The sequence below is a fragment of the Cydia fagiglandana genome, chromosome 6 (genome assembly GCF_963556715.1).
Source record: "Cydia fagiglandana chromosome 6, ilCydFagi1.1, whole genome shotgun sequence".
NCBI classification, from domain to species: domain Eukaryota; kingdom Metazoa; phylum Arthropoda; class Insecta; order Lepidoptera; family Tortricidae; genus Cydia; species Cydia fagiglandana.
The window spans coordinates 12,515,279-12,530,105 of NC_085937.1; the positions used below are offsets into that span (position 1 = coordinate 12,515,279).

General features: G+C 37.4%; 1 protein-coding gene across 1 annotated transcript in view; it reads left to right on the forward strand.

Annotated features, from left to right (window-relative positions):
- Positions 1-300: 300 nt before the first annotated feature.
- The window catches only part of LOC134665261 (kinase D-interacting substrate of 220 kDa B), a 52,394-nt gene continuing 37,867 nt past the window's right edge, over positions 301-14,827 (forward strand). The window contains exons 1-4 of the mRNA XM_063522158.1: positions 301-373; positions 2,075-2,616; positions 4,378-4,515; positions 7,152-7,349. Of these exons, the coding sequence (XP_063378228.1) occupies positions 316-373; positions 2,075-2,616; positions 4,378-4,515; positions 7,152-7,349 (936 nt within the window). The 5' untranslated portion in view covers positions 301-315. The remainder of the gene's footprint in view (positions 374-2,074; positions 2,617-4,377; positions 4,516-7,151; positions 7,350-14,827) is intronic.

The window sequence follows — 14,827 nt, forward strand, 5'->3', positions numbered from 1 at the left end:
TTGAGATACATATTACTTATACCACCTTGATTCATTTAGTCCGTAGTTATTTCCAACGGCTAAATGTAAACTTTGATATCATTTTCACAGTTTATAGTGCACGGCGTATAACATTGGCACAAAATCGTAATTCTTGTGTTATCTAGCAAATCTTTTTGTTTATAGAACAACGGTATTATCCTAATATTAACAGAGAGTTAATCTTTAATACACATTTTGGTCCGATATAAGAGCGTAACCCCAGTAGGCGGTAATCATTACAGCGAAAGTCTGGGATAGGAGGTTCGATTTTGCACACTTTTTTGATCGAATCTGATGGTGTGCGGTCAAGATGCTTCGTGCAGCGTCTTTTATAAGGACGTATACAGGGCAGGTACGCTTTTGTATATGTATACATATACCGTGTCACCGCTTTAGTGCTCTTGCTTTTTTATAGTCACCCATAAATAGGAAATCGGGAAGAGTGAAATAAATCTTTAGAAAGCGCAGAAGTTTTGGTGAACCCTATTTATGTAACTACGTAACGAAAAACTGGAAAATTCCTTGATTTTTGGCACACCATTGTAAATTTTTAGTTTTCCATTTCTGTTTCCGTATTCGTCTCAAAAATTTGCAATATGACCACGGAAAGTCGGCGATATTCGGATATAGGGATAAGTCGTCTGCTAACGAATCTTTCCTTAGAATCTTCCTTAAGTGTGTTACTGGTTAGATGTCTATAAGTAACCGTATGTGCGTTCACTTTCTGCACGGTCGAGCAGCGGGCACGGCTGGGAAGAATCCTGTAACCCCGTTATTCTTTTTGCTCTCGTTATGTTGCGGAGGTTCACCTTTTTAGTTTAAGCGGTTACGTTTTTAATAACTGCCTGTGTGCAAAACACAAGCATCGCTGTCAGGAATTATAATTTATTCCGAATATCGAATGGTGTATTTTCCGTGTTAGCATGATGATCTAGGTATTTTATCCAAGAGTATATTTGATAAAAAATATGTTATAGGTGTGGCAAAGGTATTGGTGTGATTTATCCTATGAGTTTTATTTCTTTGTTTATATATTTACCGAATCCAAAACTTGATTTACATAGGTCTCTTTTTTGTTACACCTACGAAAAAAGTTGATCTAACTAGTGACTACGGCAACGACAAAAAGTAAGACGGTTTTAGGAATCCTGTGCATGTTTGTATATACCTATATTATAAGTGACACATTGTATTAGCGTCGAAGTCACTGACTTTAAAACAGCATAGATCTACTTCAAACAAACTTTATTATATAGTTGATGTAAGTAGGTATAGGTACATATATGTAACTATATTATTTACTAAACGCATTTTTACCTAAAAAAGTATTTTCAGTAGGCAGTGTTGTTTAAATGGTCGACGTATGTATCTCGCTACGCTCAGGATTCTATTCTGAAGTCATTCGCTTCGGTCTGAATGTGACACGCCTCCCTTGACATTGATATCACGTAATCCAAAATGCTTAAGCTTAACCGTTAAGTTTGTAATTTGGAAATTTACTTTAGAATTAATATAAACCATAAAGAATAACTAAAACAAATGTTGTTGGTTTTTCTTGCAAATATAATACTTCTTTTACATATGCCTAAGTTTTCATTCTTGCTCTATTATTTTTGTTAATGCGTGGTTAGAATATGAACTCAAACATTGTTTCACTCATGGCCAAGGATGTTACCGAAAATTACGTTTTTCAAATACGTCATAAACAATAATGACCTAACGCAAGATACGGTACAACAAGAATGTTAAAGTTATGGCGGCGGGGAGCGCAGCCCGGCGTCGATCTCAGGCCTTCCTCACAGTCCGACCGGACACCGCGCGACATGCTGCCCCCCGAGCGCACGGCGCATCGCACCGCCTCCGCGATCATCAAACGACTCTCCCTACGCACTTACAGCACCTACTCTCTAGTACGTATGCGCCCGCGTTCATTCATCGCGGCCGCCTACCGCGCGCCGCCCGCCCTGCACCAGCACGCGACGCAAATAGTAACCGCCCCCCTCACGCGTTCTCCTCGTTACGCGCAGTCACCACACTCACGTATTTGTCACAGGAGACCTCGGACACTCGACTTATTATGCTGGCCGAGACATCATGTCCCACCCGCCGCGTCCTACGCTCGGCAAGCCCGGCGACAACGAGTACGTCCACATACGAAGTCTCGTCGCGAATATACACGCGCCGAAGAATGTGTGCAGGCCGCCTGTGGGTCCAGTTATATCGGAGGACCAAGGATCAAAACTGGATGTGGTCGTGGAATCGCCGGCGACATCGGAATCGGATCGGAGTCGGTCCGGGTCTGAGAAGTCGGACTTGTTTGGAGATATTGTGTTGGAAGAGGTGACGCCGCAGCGTGCAAAGAGCAACAGCATAGCGGGGGCATCGACGCTGATGCCGCCGGAGCCGAAGCGTCGGCGGGCGTCGTTCCTGCACCTGCACATCGGCGGGCACGAGCACCACCCGGGGCCGCTGTCGGCGGGCGCGCACCTCAGCGTGCCGCGGCTGTCGGTGACGGCGCCGCCGGGCGAGAACCGCCGCATCAGCCACGGCTTCTCAGCATTCCACGGTTTCGCCCTTCGTCGACATTCTAACACGGTCTGCGTATGCCTGCAAGTGTGAATGCTGCAAAGTAACTCAACTGTGTTGTTTTCCACATGCCAGTGTTAGGAAGTCTGGTACCTACACCTAACCAAGTGCATGGTCGTTGTGATTACTGATTATTAAGTGTTTCTTAACATGAATGCATGATATTATCTGCAAAGGCATCTACGTTTTCTGCGCCTATATACTTCATTGGTGCTAATTAGTCGTGTCGTGAGTTAACTTAAAGAAATAAACAACCTATTTCATATCAATATATCATAATTTTAGTAAGTACACCAATCTGTCAAAATATTAGGACACTTTCTGAAAAACAGGTGATTAAACAAGAGAAGTTACGTTCAATTAGGTTTACGTTATTTTTACTGAAAAACAGGTGATTAAACAAAAGAAGTTAGTTGCATTAATCGAATTTAAAACAAGTGAGTCTAAACCGTAAAATTATTCAATGGGAAGTTACATTCAATTAGGTTTACAATATTTTTACAGTAAACTTTTCGTTCGTTGTTACGTTAGCTTGTCAAAATATGTTATTTTCCGCCATCAAATATTGATAATAAAGAAATATCGTATAAGATATAATGTATGCTACACGACTTTACCGGTATAGTAACCTTTATTAGAACGTCTCACTATACCTAGAATATGTATATTATTGAACCTTGTGATATCATTCTTTATCATTATATCTATAGTGTTTATGAAGGCAATTTGTTATACATTGCAATCGCTTCCCGGCTTCTGTGAGAGCTACGTGTATTTTTAAAGAAAAGGTGATTAAAAGTGTAGGATATATTATAATGATTCGGTGGACTTCTCCCCTAAGCAGTGAGGTTGTTTATTCATATTTTAATGCTACCGTAACCGTTTTAAGTGTATAATTTACTAATTTACTCGTAAAATCGCATCTTGTGATTCTTGTGTTTTCGTTTACTAATTACTTACAAATAACACACTTTTGAAATCGATTTAAACCTTCTTCTTGCATTCTGCACGCAAAATCGAATTAATCTAACAATAGAAACTTGTTTACTTATGTACGTCTCGCATATAAAATAAGTGTACTGAAATTATTTGAATATCTTAATTATACTCTCATTATTTCTTTGTCGTATATTAGTTTACTTAAATTTTGTATAGGATTGTTGCCATCATCGTCATCATCAGTCCCGCAGTTGTCATGCTGGGGACTTGCCTCAGAAGAAGCAACTACCCGTTTTAACTGCCGTTGTTTATACAAAATAAAATAAAAAACCTTTGAAAAGAATATAAAGTTCTAAATTAATTTATTAGATAGCTAATGAAATGCGTATAACAAATAGCAATACTTTCATTAAATTAACATAAAGAATTAGGATTATTTTTATGTTGTGACTTATGTTGGTATTGCATGTGCGTTATGAAACTTATGAATCACGAAATATACCTAATTAATAGGTGTTCATTTAAACTTATTACCGACCAACGTGTTTATGATTCATGAAAATAACAGAAAAAGTCGCTTATTTTTCATGTTATTAAAATCATCATAACTTGTCAAACAATTCAATAATTTACTTTAATTTCTATATTATTTATTCACTTTTGTTTTGTAAATTACTTTTGTTACGTAAAAGTTCACACTTCGGCTGCAATGGCATAAATATTATGAGTACGTGGCGTGCGCGTAACCGTGGCTTTTTTCATTTTTTTTCTTTAACAATTTAACCCGCATTTTAGAGATGAGTAACCTAACCTTTACTGTTCATCCCACAGAGCCTTCACCGCAGTGAGTCGATGTTGTCTGTGGCGTGCTTCAAGACTCTGCAGCAGCTGGTCAACAGTGAGTCGCCCGGCGAGCTCCAGCAGTACCTCGCCAACAACACCAATGTCAACGTCGACGATAGAGATGAGGTGAGTACCTGTTCATCGTTCATCCCACAGAGCCTTCACCGCAGTGAGTCGATGTTGTCTGTGGCGTGCTTCAAGACTCTCCAGCAGCTGGTCAACAGTGAGTCGCCCGGCGAGCTCCAGCAGTACCTCGCCAACAACACCAATGTCAACGTCGACGATAGAGATGAGGTGAGTACCTATTCATCGATCATCCCACAGAGCCTTCACCGCAGTGAGTCGATGTTGTCTGTGGCGTGCTTTAAGACTCTCCAGCAGCTGGTCAACAGTGAGTCGCCCGGCGAGCTCCAGCAGTACCTCGCCAACAACACCAATGTCAACGTCGACGATAGAGATGAGGTGAGTACCTGTTCATCGTTCATCCCACAGAGCCTTCACCGCAGTGAGTCGATGTTGTCTGTGGCGTGCTTCAAGACTCTCCAGCAGCTGGTCAACAGTGAGTCGCCCGGCGAGCTCCAGTAGTACCTCGCCAACAACACCGTCGACGATAATGAGGTGAGTGTTTATTGTGAGGTAGGTACGCCGAAACCGACTCCAAATCTAACCTTTAGCTTTAAGACCAGCCTTCTATATTAGTTGGAAATATTTTAGGTATTAAGATCTCCAGTGGCCCGTGGTTACTTACAAATATTATGCGTTAATGCACGCATAATATTTGTAACGTTTAGTTTATTATATAACGGGACCTTGTGCCGTCATCGTCAGTCGCCGTCAACGTTCAAGGTTTTATTAATTATACTCTAATGCATGTTAATATAAAAAGTTATTTTAACCGAAAGCATAATAATTAATTATAATGCGCCCTTCAGAACGTTTTCTCAGCCGTTGCCATAATAACATAGTTGTAGTATGACGACCAAAAAAAAAGATGGCTGGACCAAGCCATAATAAACTTAATAGTGAAGTAATAGGAACTTTGGCTTATGGTATATTTTCATGGCAGGGTGTTGGCGTAGACGAAGTGGGTCATCTCCCGCCATTTGTCAAATTTGGACGGTTTCCACAATGCGGACTCCCAGACAGTCGGTCATTCCGCGGTGATTCATAGGATTTAGTACTTAAACTCGGACTTGGTCGTTAATTGATAATAAATACGTTTTATATAATGCGCAGTGTTATAATTTTGATGTAGGTACCTAATTATACAGTTGTACTTGTCTAAATAAATTTTGATATTCTTTGACAACGTTACAAAACCAGCCAATAAGTTTAAATTTCATGCGATAAAATTTATTGTCTTTCATTCAAGTCTTAAACTCGTATTTTCCTTAATTACGACTAATTAGTTCAGGTAACAGTAGGCACACTTAACTATAGCAACAGTGTACAACAAGGTCTTTAAAAGATTATATTATTCGTGACATTGAAATCTTGTAAATGTAAATCAAGGATAAAATAAGTTAAATTTAGCTTTTCACTTTGATTTTGAATAAAAGAGAATAATTTTATAAAGGCTATGTTATCAAATTTAGTTTCATGACTTAATCTGGCTTATTGCCGAAAGGGGCGGTGTTTTGGCGGTGGCTGACAGTCTCGATTTCCTTATTCTGAAAAGGAATTTTTTATTTTAAGCATTAGAGCATAAAAAACAGATTGTTGCTTCATGATGCTGAAATTTTACCAGCATATTAAGCTTAATAAATATGTACTAATATGTATTTACTCGTATATGTTAACTTTTTTCAATTATGTATGTAGATTAATATAGACTGCCATAAAATTTTAATGATATAAATGTCGAATTAGATTTACATTTTCAGTGCTAGTATTAAAATTGTGGCGATAGGCGATTACATTTATTGGCTATTTAGATATTCTAGATAACAAGATTAGCCTGAGTAGGGTATTAAAGTGTCTCTTTACACTCTAACACGTTATTGTATGATGGAGATGCGAAATTTACATAACTGGTATAAAATATGGATGATTACTCACAATTGGAGACCTTGGCGGCATTTAATTTGGTTTTCCCATAATGTTATTTTATATAAAAAGAAAAAAAATTGTTTGAAAATTTCAAAGTTATGTGTTGCCATGTAAAAACTAGTAGACCTATAGGCATAGTTTATGATATGAAATTTCAGTGTAGTCCTACATACAAACAATAGTATAAATGACAAAGCTTTAATAAACGAAGCTCGTGAGAGGAATGTGAATTCGCAGACTGTATGTGAATATGAAAGCGATTCTGATGAGCACACTATTCAGACGGTCTATAGACGCTATTTCTGCTGCACCCGATTCAATTTGCTCGTCCGGTGACCGGTACTGTGTGTGATACGACTTCAGAAAATGAGAAATATGATTTGTGAATTTATTATAGAGTTAAAGGATTGCTATTTCATGGCTATTTCAATGAATTATTTAGATAGTTTGGTCTATTGTAATGATTCATTATATAGATATGATAAATCTAGAACCTAGGTACATAATGGATGTTATTCCCACAAAGAAGACTAATCTAACGATATTTAAATTTAAATTCACAATAGAAGTCATCGTCAAGAAACTTTAGAATTTATACTTCAACATCTCTTTGTCTGTGTCTACGGAAAAATAAGTGTCTAGGTACAAAAATTGTCTTCTCATAATGTCGGCAGTTTGATTCTGCAATTTAACCATGTTTTTATTTCCACCAGAATGGCACGACGGTTCTCATGTGCGCGTCCGAGCATGGTCGCGCGGCTGCGGTGCGCCTCCTGCTCGACTGCGGAGCGGACCCGTGCGCGGCCGACGCGGACGGCTGGACGTCGCTGGCGTTCGCGGCTCGCGGCGGTCACGTCGCGGTGGTCCGGGAGCTGCTAGATGCTGGTGCTAAAGTTGACTCAAGGGACTGTGTAAGTACCTACACAAACAGACGCGTCAATGGCGTTACGACTGCGGTGTAGACGCGAGCGCGGCCGACGCGGACGGCTGGACGTCGCTCGCGGCGGGCACGTCACGGTGGTCCGGGAGCTGCTAGATGCTGGTGCTAAAGTTGATTCAAGGGACTGTGTAAGTACCTACACGAACAGCTCGCGTCAATGGCGTTACGACTGCGGTGTAGACGCGAGCGCGGCCGACGCGGACGGCTGGACGTCGCTCGCGGCGGGCACGTCACGGTGAATGAATGAATGAATGAATGAAATCGTTTATTCACAATGAACATATGGTAAAAATAAGATCTTAATTTAAATACATTGCTTCCCATTATACATTCAGTCAATATAGACATGTGAAAACATTTGTCAGTGATATATAGTCACTCAGTCATTGAAGATTAGTTACACTTACAGGATTAATGACAATTTTCGCAAATATTTATAATCGTAGATAATTAATTTAGTAACAGGTCAATAAGTAATAGTAATCAGATTAAAAGAGAAAAAAAAGAAATTACAATTAAAATAAGAATAAGTCATGTCTTTTAATTAAGAAATTTAAAGTCAAATATATTCAAAATGTATACAATAAAAATTCGTTAATACTATAAAAACATTTATCGATCAATATGTTATACAGCTTTGTTTTAAACAGGTTTATTGGCAATGTCTTTAAGTCGGCTGGTAATTTATTAAATATAGTAATGCACATGTTAAAAGCGCTTTTTCTTCTAAGTACTAATGTGTTACTAGTTTGTAATGCTAACCTACAGCGTCTATGTGACCGTGTTGTTTCCTTATCTTCTACGAACGTGAATAGTTGAATATTGAGTTTTACAAAAACACATATCTCGTAAATATAGAGACAGGGGAAGGATAGTAACTTATGTTTAATAAATAATGGTTTGCAAGGCTCCAGTCTATCCACTCCACAAAGGGTTCGGATACATTTTCTTTGAGCGACAAAGGCGCGATCAGCGTTAACAGAGTTACCCCACATAATTATGCCGTATCGTAAAGTAGACATAATGTATCCGTGATAGGTTAGTAAGGCAGTTTTAAATGATACAGTTCGTTTAATGCGCCAAAGCGCAAAAATAAATTTGTTCAGTTTCATATAGACCGTGTCTACATGTTCTTTCCAATTGCAATGTGTGTCGAGTGTCATACCGAGGAAAACAGTGCTATTTACTTCTTCAACTAAGCCTAAGTTATGTTTAACGACAACTTGGTGGATTTTAGATTTATATGATTTAAATAACATAAATTTGGTTTTGTCTACATTGATTTTAAGATTATTAAATTCTAACCAATCGATAACATCTCGCAGAGCTGTATTTATTTCATTTTCAAAATTATCTATGTCTGTTCCCTTGACTACTAATGTAGTGTCGTCAGCAAATAATATACAGTTATGGTTTGTTGAGTTAGGTAGATCGTTTATATAAAGAAGAAATAAAAGGGGTCCTAAGATACTCCCTTGCGGAACGCCATGCTTATTTACTTTAAAACACGACTGGGCCACAGAACGCTGATTATTAATGACTTGTTCTATTTCAGTGCATTGCTCTCGATTTTTTAGGTAACTCTCAATCCAGGAGTAGGCTGGCCCGCGTATTCCATATTTCTCCATTTTATCGAGAAGGCGTTTATGGCAAACCGTGTCAAATGCCTTTGACATATCGAGAAATAGTACGCCAACAGGAATACCTTTATCTATGCAATCTGTTATTTGATTATTAAGATCAAAACAAGCCAGTGTTGTAGATTTATTCTTTCTAAAGCCGTTTTGTTCCTGTCTTAGAACGTTATTTTTTGCTAAAAAGTGGTCTAATCTAGTGTAATAAGCTTTCTCGTACACTTTAGATAAAACGGGAATTAGTGTTATTGGTCTATAATTTTCATGGCAAGGCAAGGTGGTCCGGGAGCTGCTAGATGCTGGTGCTAAAGTTGACTCAAGGGACTGTGTAAGTACCTACACGAACAGCTCGCGTCAATGGCGTTACGACTGCGGTGTAGACGCGAGCGCGGCCGACGCGGACGGCTGGACGTCGCTCGCGGCGGGCACGTCACGGTGGTTCGAGAGCTGCTGGATGCTGGTGCTAAAGTTGACTCAAGTGACTGTAAGTATCAAGTCCTTCTTACCTATAGGTGCGTGAATAGCGGTGCGATTGCCCGCGTTCACGACACGAGTCGTTGTGCCCCTTCACGGAATACGCCCTGCAACATCATGTTATTACGCTTGCAATTCATACTGTATTGGGCCTCTGTTGGCGCCATATTCTACACTGCACGGCACGTTCTACATTTCCTCGATGGATGTGAAGGAATGGCAGACCTATGCTTATACTTCCGTGAGGCCATTAACGTGCACGTTTACAGAACAGATGGAATTTGAGTGTCTACTATCTCTATTAGAATGACACAAACTGTCCCTGGCCCACGACCCACTCTCTTTACTAAAACTAAGAACAACCCAGATTCGCCTGACCTATTACTGAGGTCGCAATGTTTACTTTACAGATCTATTTTTAGTTTACGGTGCATTAGGAAATAAAATGTTTTCCCGGACGTGGGTGGGACTTGAACGATAAATTAAAGATTTTATGAGGTTGGAACGTTCAATCGCTACCATCAGCATACAGGTTTAAAATTTAATTGCTGGTAATTGCCGTTATTTAGTAATTTCACTTAGCCTGTTTACTTTGCATCTTGTATGTAAACTTGTTTAACCTTTATCATCATGTACAGTAGCGATCAAAAGTATTTTGACAAACGAACTTCTTTCAATATGTTTATGAATAGGGTACAGAGATGCGAAAAATACTTTATAAAAAGTATTTAAATACAAAATACAAATACTTCCTTGATAATACTATTTCAAATGCAAAATACAAAATAGTTTTTGAATTTGTATTTAAATACAAAATACGAAATAGGTATTTTCAAAATACTTTTTTAAAATACAAATACTTTTCGATAAAAGATACTCTGAGTAGTGAATAGTTACCTAGTCTGAATTAAAAAGTATTACTCGGAATTTCCGAGTTGAAAAGACTCTCTTTATTCTTTGAAATCAATCCTCTATCTAAAGTGCCAATTTCTAGTTGTTTGCTCATATTAACCGGTAGGATGTAGGTATGGATGATGGTTTTTATCGACCAACTTTTAAAGCATTAATTTGTAATGTTTCACAGCTAGTATAATGCCTCTCGTTAGTGTGATGAAAACGTCTCGTTTGTGTTTCACCAGGGCAGAAAAGTTTGCTCTCCTCTCGTGCCTTGAAACCCTCCCAACACTCAAGATTCCACTTTTTTAACCACTCGCTACGCTTGCGGTCATGTGCGACGTTACTAAACAGATTTAACAGTTCCATGTTAAAAGAATGAGAGAGTTGCCAGGATTGTAACATCAGAAGAGATTGTAACTCCTACCTACATTACCAACCTACTATAAAGTATTTTGTATTTTGAAAATAGAAAATAGGTCCCAAAAACTATTTCAAATAAAATACAAAATAGTTTTCTTCAAAAGGTATTTAAATACAAAATACAAAATAGGTATTTTGCATTTTGTATTTGCATTTTAAATACAAGTATTTCAAATAAGTCACATCTCTGATAGGGTATATATTTAATCATTACGTTACGATTATATTTTATTCACCCTTCATTTGTTACGTTTCCACTTAGATTACTAAAACTAAACAACAGACTTAGAATTAAAACTGATAATTTGCGCTACAGGTAGATCAAAAGTATTTTGACACTTTAATTAAATGCTTTTGCTGAACTGGCAAGACGGTTAAAAAAAAACATTTCATTAATATTTAATGGCATATCCTCTGGCTTTCCTCACAGCCGTAAGTCGAGACGGCATAGAGTCCCCTAACTTCCGTATATGATCATATAGTATGTTCGCCCATTCTGACTGAAGACCTTGGAAAAAACCCCATTGTTTGAATTATTTCTGCACCTCACACTGGACGATCCAACGCTTTCTATAAAAGCTCTATAGCATTAAGATCAGTACCTTGACTAGGCCATTCAAAAACCTAGATTTTTTTGCATTAAAGAAGCCTTTACATGATCGGATTTGTGTTTGAGGTCGTTATCATGCTGAAAAACCCAGCGAAGTGGCATTATTCTTTTGTATATGGTATCATTTGTGTGTAGAGTAAATTTTCATATACATATCGATCCATTATCCCATCATTTCGTACGGGAGGCCCGACTCCATGGCGAGAAAAATATCGCCAAGCCATTACGTTAGGGCCACCAATGCCACCAGGCTAGACTGGGTGGGTACCTGGTATCGCACAACGTGTCTTTTGTTATTTGGACGACGCACATACTTGATACCATCCGACGACATTAAATTAAACTTGCTTTCGTCACTCCATAAAGTTTTTGAGCAATTGGAACTTGTCCACAACTTGTCACGAATCGGGAATGCTAATTGGGATACCTTATTCTTTGCTGAAATATGTATATTTTTTTTAATGGGCGTCGACCATGTAATCCATGCTCTATTAAGAGTAGTTTAATAGTAAAAACAACAACCTTTACATTATAGTTATTTTTTAGTTAATTTTTAATTGTTACTGTACGCTTCCATGGGTGTTCTACTGAAATCTTTTTTATTACACGATCAGTTGTAGAAGTCATTTTTCGAGGACAACCGCTTCTATGCTTATTTGTGATGCAGTTTCGAGCCTTGAACTGCTTATTCCAGACAGAAATCAGATGCAGTGATACACCAAAAGTCCGCGAAACCTCAGCTTGCTACTTATCTTTCTAAAGTGCAGCCGCACCAGCTTGCTTGAAATCGTTCGAATATGCTTTATGTTTGGCATATTAAGAGAAGTATTCAGATGTAATTACTTCCAAAATATTTCAATTCTGCGGCTCTGTTCTCAAAAAAATTGTAAAAAAGAACCGTGTCAAAATACTTTTGAACCCGTAAATTGTCATTTTTTGTTGCCAAGTTTATATTTTCATTCGATGAAACTAAGCTTTTTACGTGTTTCAAGAAGCTTTTAAGCCAATGATTAAATTATCAAAAATTCATTTGAAAAAACTAATATGTTTCATACAATACCAAAGTTATTATCATTGTCAAAATACTTTTGGTCGCTACTGTATAATCGTATTAAGGGTTTACGCACTCTCAAAAACTGCATGAGCAATGCAGCAAACTAAGGAATCCACGTAATAATTTATTTTAGTTCCAATGTGTTAGAGATCCTGTGACGCATGAATTTATAATGTGTTATTGTTGACTGTGACATATGATGTCTTGCACGACAGACGTCCCGAACTCCAAAATATAACAGCTGTTTGTCCCAGAAATAGCACAGCGCGTTTATATTGTACGTAATATTTTTCTGTTGACAATTAGTTTTTGCTGGTGGTTTAATAATAGTATTGATATAATTATCTCAGATATAAGAGCATACTAAAGATAATTAGTATATCCAACAATATCAGATTTCTCAGAAAAAAACATTATGACTAATCTATGACATGTGTCGTGAGTATTTATCTTCAAGATAATGTTAGAAGTCTTTAATGAGTCAGGACATGTCATATGAAGCGTTCAGACTACAGTTTATCTTATGACAATATTATTACCCAAGTCAGTTCCTTAATAAAGCGAGTGTCAACTTTATTGACACTCGCTTTATTAAGTGCAGCACAATGCACAATGCACATTCATTTTTTTTATATAGACCGCTAAAATGTACCTATTCTGGACGCTGCACTTAAAATTAGTATATTTATACTTGACGTGGAACTCTGCCAAGGATGTCACTGACATCCACTGTACATTCTTAAATCTGGTTAAATACAGTCCACCGCCGCTGTTATGGACTCGCGTTGTAGTACAATATGATTATCGGATCCCTTTGTTTGACATAAAAATAATTAAAAGTCATAAGTAATGTAATGATTGTCAGATTATCATTAGTCATAATTCTGAAACCGTTAACTTTTTTCGTAATGTTTCCGGTAAATAAACCATTATTATAAAATGTTAGTTTGTTAATCAACCAATTAATACCCTATTGGTAATACGTATGTTATTAATATGTACTACGTATACTTGGTAATAGGTATGTTATCTTTATTGGTTTAACCGCAGTTATTAATAACAATAACTTACTTCTTAATGTTCTGGGTCATTAGAGACCCGGTGCCAACGTTAACAGTTAGAACACGCAAACAACAAGCAAACGTATAAATAGTTACCGAATGTCAATTAATCACTAGTTTCATATTGTAATGCTTTGATTTATGGTTTATCCTCGTAAGTCCCCGCGTACTTGTACAAGTACAAATTAAGGATAGCACTTCAGACCTGACATTTAACCGCATAGATGGCGTAACTGCCTAATGTACTTACTCAAGTACTAATTTTTCATTCCCCGTTTATCGGGTAGTTTTTTTACAACGGCAACATTAACACGGTCATTCTCATTCTATATTCTATGGTCAATTTCGCCATGTTAGACAGGTACAGTCAACTGTCAGTGTCAGTGTCACTTTTTCGCAAGATGGCCACACAGTCAGGTCGCTGGCCAGCACGAAGTAAGATAATCGGTTTATATTCAAGTAATCACTTGTTTTTTCTGTTGTCATACGAATGTATTAGTATATTTAAATTATAAATATTGTAAAATAAACAATATTTCAAAGAAACCTGTATATTTAAGGAGGTTTGTGATTGGTCAAAATAATTTGTACTTTCGGTAGTACGTTCGGTCTAACTTACAAGTATTTTTTTCTTATTCTAGCGTTTGATGAAAAGCAAATATCACAACTTCTCAATAACTATGACTTCAAGGACTCAGATAATGAAGATATGTTTATATTTGAACCCGACCAAGAATCAAATAGGGACTATTCTTCGTTTTCGGAATATGAAGAAGATAGAGAAATAGAAGTTGCAGTACCCGGACGTGTATCTAGTCATCGATTTCAAAGTGCTCGTGGTCAATGAGGTGGTAGAAGCACAAGTGCACAAGGGCGCGACGTGGGCAAAATGCAAGGGTTAGGTCTGGAGATCTAGTCCAGGTTTTGAACACCCAAATCCAACCTCCGTGGATGTAGTATGGTATTAAAATAATAAAAAGAGGTTTTCTAATTCACCTTTTTATAAGTAGAAGATTAGTTATGTTGTAATAAAGTATTTTTTTTACTTTAGTGATGTTTAGAGAAAATATATGATTTTATTTTAATATTAAATATATCCTTTTTCTTTTTTTATTATACTGTGTAAAAACCCAATGTACTCACACAAGTACAAATTATTTTCAATAATTTCCTCCTTAAAGAGGTGCTATACATAATAAACATACCATAAAAAATACTGAAAATAAGACCTCACTTCAAAAAATCTCTAAAATCGACATCTTTTTGTTTCGGTCTGAAGCACTATTCTTGGTTTGTACT